A 6,879-nucleotide genomic window follows, 5' to 3' on the forward strand; every position below is an offset into this window, starting at 1 on the left:
TATATATATTATTAATGTCTGTTTTTATGTTTGGTTATAATAAAAACAATTTTACATTATTTGATGGATTATTCTATGCTTTGGTAGAATACAAATTCGTTATTCTCAGCCAAGAATATTTTTAACAGTGACTTCGAGGTTTCGCCCAGTTTAAACAATCGTCGGACAGTACGGCGATGGCTTTAACTGAGCAATTCTTGTATATAAATGTATATTTGCACAGGTGTCTTCTTTAGCCCCAGGCCGACCAAACCCTTGTGAGGGTATTTGGTAGATGTAAACTGAAAGAAGTTCGTCGTGTGTGTGTGTCCCTGCATCTATATATGCATGTATATATACACATATAAATAAAGGAAGGTATAGCCGGTTAAATCAACATTAGTATTCAACTTGTAAATTAACTGGTACTTTATTTAATCGTTCTCGAAGGATGAAATTCAAAACCGGCTTCGGTAAAAAGTACTAATGTCACGTAAAAAGCACGCAGTCCACTCTGTAAAGTGGTTGGCATTAGGAAGAGAATCTAGGCGTGAAAACGATGCCAGCATGGAAAACAGACGTTAAATGATGATGATGATGATGATGATCGTGGTGGTGGTGGTGTGTGTGTGTGTGTGTGTGTAATAGTTTTATAATATGAAACATAAGAACATAACAGTGTTTGTGTGTGTGTTTAGAATATATTCTCATCGTTGTCTGTGACGATGCAATTCTTACTTCTGTTTCAACACTTGTTCTACAATAAAGTTACTTTTGTCAAATAAGTGCAACACCGAAATATCTCTAATAGTGTTTTCTGGTTATATTGGTGAGAAAGTGAATTTATGATGAAGTGAACAATACTCTTATTACATTTGGGGCATATTTATGACAATGCTATTGAGCCAGAAATTGTTGTTTATCTAGCTGACCCAGCCACCCCTATGATCCAACGATATTACATTGAAGCTGTCATTTTTTTTTACTCTTTAAATAATGACGTTTTAAATAAGCTAAATTTTGATTTTCTTTTTTTCTAGACTGAAACCCAGCTTGGAAATGGTGTAACCAGCATGGCATCAGCACCGGATCCGAGAAAACATGGGTCCAAACAAGACGACATCACAAGCACCGAACAACCTGCAAGCGTCCCCCCTGCACAGCCCGAACTGACCATGTCTCAGCCCTTCAAACATCAGCAGCCTCTGCCCTGCATCGTCACCACATCCGTGGATGGCGGTGAGGATGCGGAGAAGGATACAGTAATGCTTGTTGCTGGTGAGGCAATGGGGAGCATTGGTGCAGCGACGGCTGAAGGGGTAGGGCATTCTGTGTCACTGGAAGCTGCGACAACAGCAGCAGCAACAGCAACAGCAGCAGCAGCAGCAGCAGTAGCAGCAGCAAGCACATCAACAACAAGTGTCTCATCATCAACACCAACAATAGTGAAACGAAACACTGAAAGAATGACAACAACATCAGGAACGATGACACCAACAACAACAACATCAACAACAGCTGGTCCACAACAACGACCCTCAAGAGTAGACCAAGTGGAGGCACAAAGAAGCAGTACATCATCCGACCAGACCTCACCCAAACGGAACAGTGCCCACATTATGGAATTCTTTGAGGAACAGGAGAAATCTTTCCAAGAACACTTTCGAACCCTGCCTGTACCAATTAAAGTGAAAAAACACCGATCTCCAAGTCCTAGCATGATGAGGCAAAGTGTTGGCCTCGATCATTTAGACAACTTGGTTCGGTTAATGGAGCAACTCACTACCTTACGAGATGAAAACAACAGACTCAAGAAAAAATGCGCCTACCTAGAAAGCACAAAATATCTTCTCCAAGTGAGGAGCGATATGTCTGAAGACGAAGCACCTCTGGGTTATATGTCCCTCCCAACTAAATCGAAACAGAAGCAACAGAAGGCCATGAAAGACTCTAGAGAAGCGGTGTTCCCAGCAGCCGCATCAGACTCACCTCGGCACCGACTATCAAGTGGAGACAGTTCTCAACACATAGAAATCATTGAAACCGCCTCTGATCAAACACCGAAGCGACCCAAGACAGCTAAACTGTATAAGCGAAGTTTCTCAACTGGTTCTTTAGAAATACCATCCGACGTAATTGAACAAGCTAATTCCGAAGAGATGACCAGAGTTATAGTTAGCGACTATAACGGCAAAGATTCGAAATCTGGATCAAAGTCGCCCGGCTCTAAGAAAAAATCATGTAAGTTCTCAAAATGGGCCCGTGTTAAGAAAATCCTAACTGGACAGAAGACGACTGTTGACGACTCTGACATGACGAGGAAATCCTTAAAAGACTTGGGAAAAGGCAGCAGCCAATTACCGCAGCAGTCTGAGAGTAGCACTCAAGAACTGACTGTTCCAATAGTTGGCCTGACTGAAACCCGTTCTATGGACAGTGGGGTTAGTAGTGGCGTCGATGGAGATGGTAGGGAAGGTGTGAGGACATCCACTTCTTCTGGTGGTCCTCCCAGTCCATCAGCGTTGACGAAAGGCGCACCAGCTGATGCTTTGGACACTGGCACGGAGTGGTGGCGGTGGAGTGAAAAGACAAAACACACGAGTGTCAGCAAAGCAGCCGACAGTCAGGGCCAGTACCTGAATGTGAAAGTGCTGGTGCGGCGCCAGTCAAGTCCATCATTGGTCGCCGAAGGAGGGGAAGAGAGTGACAAAACCGTTGATGGAGATGGTAGTTCTCCACGCCTCCATCGATCGGCGAGCTACAAAATACCGGGCAAAGGGGAAGAGCCGGGCTCCAGGGAAAGGAAAATGCATAAAACGGCATGGGGAAGGGTAAAAGGCATGATCCACACAAAAAAGGACAGTGTTAAGAAAAAACACAAAAAGTCAGAGAAAGCAATTCCAGCGGAAGAACCTTCGGAAACGGACACGGAAACAGAGTGTTTCAGTTACAGCTCTCCGAAACTGTCGGAACTGGCCAAGAAACAACTGAAAACTGGCTCTGAGAGTAAACCTAGCACACCACAACTTTCACCATCCTTATTTCACCAACAGAGCTCCATCAAATCGTCTGGCAGCGAATCATCCAAATCGAAACACAGTTCTGCCAGGAAGAAGCTTCCACATAGCGGTAAGGTGGATGTGGAGGCTTTAGTAGGTAAGTCTGACCTGTGGTCCCTCTCACAGCTTGAACTAGCTTCTCTTCAGAATCTTGGCCGTTGCTTTAACGTGTCAAGGTGGGGGATTGTTATTGGAGCATGTGTTAGAACAACAACAACAACAGCAACAACAACAACAATAACAACAACAGCAATGATAACAACAACAACAACAAGAAAAGCCACACTCATTGTAATGCAAAGAGCCACAAGTGGCTTAGAAGAGAGAGTGTTGGCCAAACAGGCGAGGTTTTGGGTGTTTGTATCACAAATACTGCCTTATGCCTGTAGTCACCATGACTCACAACTGCCCCAGTCCACCTAGATCTAAGTAGGTGGGACAGGGGTAGAATAGCTCACTGCTGTAGACAGTGGGAGCACTATAAGGATGACCGACCCTTTTGACGGCTTACAATGCTAGGTTATCCTGGAGGTTGAGGCCTTGATTTGGAAAAAACAATTTTTAGTAGTTTCAACTGTTTATCATTTCCACCACCACCACCATCACCATCAGCACCACCACCACCACCAACACCATCACTAACTCCACCAGCACCAGCACCACCACCACCACCACCAGCATTATCATTATTCCCTCTGCCTCCACCATCACTTTTATCACCTCTTCCATTGCTGCCACTGCAGAACAGACTCAACATAATAGAAACAGTTACAATAGCATCAACAACAACAACAACACTGACAATAGCAACTGATACAGTAATAGTATCAACAGCAGCAGCAATAGTAGCATCATCATCATCACCATCATCATCAACAACAACAACAGCAACAAAAACTATTTAACTTCCAATTATTCAAAGGGATTTTAGATTTTTATTTTTATTATTCGTTATTTTAATTCCATTGATTAGTGTTCATTATAATCTGTCTTAATTATTTCAAAGAGTCAGGCTTTTGTAGACTGAAGTCCTCTTTGCCCTTCAGAGCCTTGTAAAGCATAAACCAACATCTTTTAACTTTTATCTTGTTTCTGCTCAAAACCATTTCCTCCCAATAGGCTGGCCCAGTCCACTCGGCTGTAAATATCTGAGTCGAAATGATTTGAGTTTTGAAATACAATTCAGAGTTGTTGTTATTGTAGTTTAGCTCCAGTTCTGCTGTGATGGGAGGCCTTCCAGCCGTGGCCATCACATTTTTATTGCAGACATAGTGTATCTAGGACTACATTAGATAATAGAACACTTGTCTGACCTAGAGCTAAATCATGGCAATATGTTTCTGGAGAAATGCAAGAATATTCCAACCAGCATCAAAGAAGCTCTGAGACCTGGGCTTCTCTTGTTTTGATGGTGTCAAATATACAAGGGAGCTGTCTGGAGATCAACACCACAGATTCTAATTTGGTTAATTGACCTCAAAAGATGCTCTTTCTACGACTGCTGCTGCTGCTGTTGTTGTTATTCTTTTTCATGTTGCTGTTAAGTTTAAAGGAATTCTTCTTCATTTTCCTCTTTTTATATTTTATATTTCTTTCATTTTTAATGTCTTTCATTCTCTTTCTCTCACCTTCTCTCTCCCTCTGTCACTCCCCTCTCCCCCCCTCTCTCTCTCTTACTCTCTCTCCTTCTTTTCTCTCTTTCCTTATCACTTCAAAAATTTCAAAGGTGATGGATTGACAAAAATCAGAAGAACATTGAACAAAATACCTTCTGGTATTTATTCCACCACCTCTTTATCTTCTGAGTTCAAATCCCTTTTAGTTTGCCCTCTATCAATCTTTCCAGCTTCAATGAAATGAAGTACCAGTCATCTCCTTGGGTTGTTCTAATGTTTTTATCAAACATTCTTTTAATGCACAGCTGACAATGCAATACCACTGGTTGCTTATCAATTGAGTCGCAGAGAAATGAGGAATTCTTTCATTGGCAGCAGAAATAAGAGACTGAAGCAAACTCACAAACATTTCACTGAAATATTTATTGCCAGACCGTAAAGATATTTGGTTATTTTACAATGAACAATATGAAGAATGGCTGAATGAGAGGGGTGAGACAAACTGCTTAGAAATTATAGAAAGCTGTCTGTGTGACATGTGGTCAGTCCCAAAATCGATGAAGTCAACTGCATAAATCTCCATGGCAACGGAGGTCCATTGGTCATCTACTCTCTAAGCTACAAACCAAACAGATTTTACAGGAACCCAGAAGCCAAATTCTAGAACATTCTAGAGAAAATCTTATTGTGCCACAGCCTCATGTTGAGATGTCAAGTAAAAGGCCAACTGCATGAAACTCTGGTGATTCACACGTAGTGCCTTACTGAGTATCTAGCAGTTAGGTTTCAAATCACTGCTACTCTATTGAAGATAACTATGGTTGCTTGACTTGCTAGAAATAGTAGCCAAATTTATCATCCTAAAAAAAGATTCATTAGATAATGTAGTCCAGGGTATTTTATTGTTGATTAAGCAATGGAAAGTTTGGTGTTACAATGCCTTTGGTCACAGATCTGCTCAATCAGGCTTAAACAGCCCCATGGTGGGATTACATTTCTGGGAATCTGGTTAATTTATTCATCTCTAGGAGAAATTACACCAAATAGTCTCTGGTTGCGGAATGTAGATCAGAACACCCGTGGAATATATGGTGCTCCTGCTGCTTGCAGCTGAGCACTATGGCTTTCTCATGATGCCTGCTTACAAGTAGGTGTTGATATTCTCCACCGAGAAAGGAGTGACTGAGAAATGTATGTAGGGTGCAAAACCCTTTGTCTTGCAGTCCAACGATCTGTTGTTAGCAGAACTTTTGGAAACGTCAATGTCTATAACAGACAACAGATGACTTAATTAGATGAGATTTAATTCTCATCTAATTAAAATCACAAAAACCAAAATTAATCATTTGCTCTTGTGAGGAGATCATTTGGTTTCCTTAAATGATCCACATTTATAAAATATGTTTTTTATAATCCTAGATTTAACAATGTCCCCCCCTTTCTTAAACTCAGAATTATTTTCACTTCTCTCTGATTTCTCTTTCATGGATTTTCTTCAAAATTCTTTCACAGACTTTCTCATTTAACTTTCTATGACAAATTTCTTCCGTATTTCTTTCGAAATTTTTTCTTTAAACTTTAACAAAATGTTTAATTTCTTTAAACATTTTCCTTCTTTCTCTCAGGTGGAATGACAGAGGACTTTACGAAAAAGATGAAACAATGGGAAGAATTAAAGTGTATGCAGGCCACAGGGTTCGCCAAAGGTCAGTGTTTTGGACACGAAATGTTTTTTCTGTGTTTTATGAAAGTTAATTGAACAATTAATGGTTTGTATGTTTGAATCAACAACAACTTGATTCTATGTGGTAACTTGTTCTACTAGACATAGCAGTCAAATCTCTCTTAAATCACACCCAACCACTTTAGAAATGGAAAGAACGCATTATATAATGTAGTTTTAAAGACATGATGGTCATAACAGGAATGCTCAGTCAGGGTTGACCTGGGGTTAAACAGTAATGACTTTCCTGGTTGTTTTCTGGTTTTGTTGTCTTAGGACCACATTAATCCTGTGACTTACCCTTTCTTTCAATGGCAGTAGGGTGTGGTATGAGGAAGACCTGGCTGCCATTTCTAGTAGTTCCAATGACCACATAGAGGTTATCTCATTTCCTCAACCGGATGTTTGGTGGGGGGGGGGTAGAAGGGTGTTGGAAAGAAAGAAGACATCCTCCTTTCTTAATTTTGTCTTCTCTCTCTCTCTCTCTCTCTCTCTCTCTCTC

At 41.0% G+C, this 6,879-nt stretch overlaps 1 protein-coding gene across 1 annotated transcript in view; it reads left to right on the plus strand.

The window, feature by feature from the left end:
* The window catches only part of LOC106869011 (uncharacterized), a 48,114-nt gene that overhangs the window by 14,647 nt on the left and 26,588 nt on the right, over nt 1-6,879 (plus strand). Inside the window, exons 2-3 of the mRNA XM_052975969.1 lie at nt 1,020-3,135; nt 6,280-6,360. Coding sequence (XP_052831929.1) covers nt 1,020-3,135; nt 6,280-6,360 — 2,197 coding nt within the window. The remainder of the gene's footprint in view (nt 1-1,019; nt 3,136-6,279; nt 6,361-6,879) is intronic.

This window comes from Octopus bimaculoides, chromosome 23 (assembly GCF_001194135.2).
Source record: "Octopus bimaculoides isolate UCB-OBI-ISO-001 chromosome 23, ASM119413v2, whole genome shotgun sequence".
Taxonomy (NCBI): domain Eukaryota; kingdom Metazoa; phylum Mollusca; class Cephalopoda; order Octopoda; family Octopodidae; genus Octopus; species Octopus bimaculoides.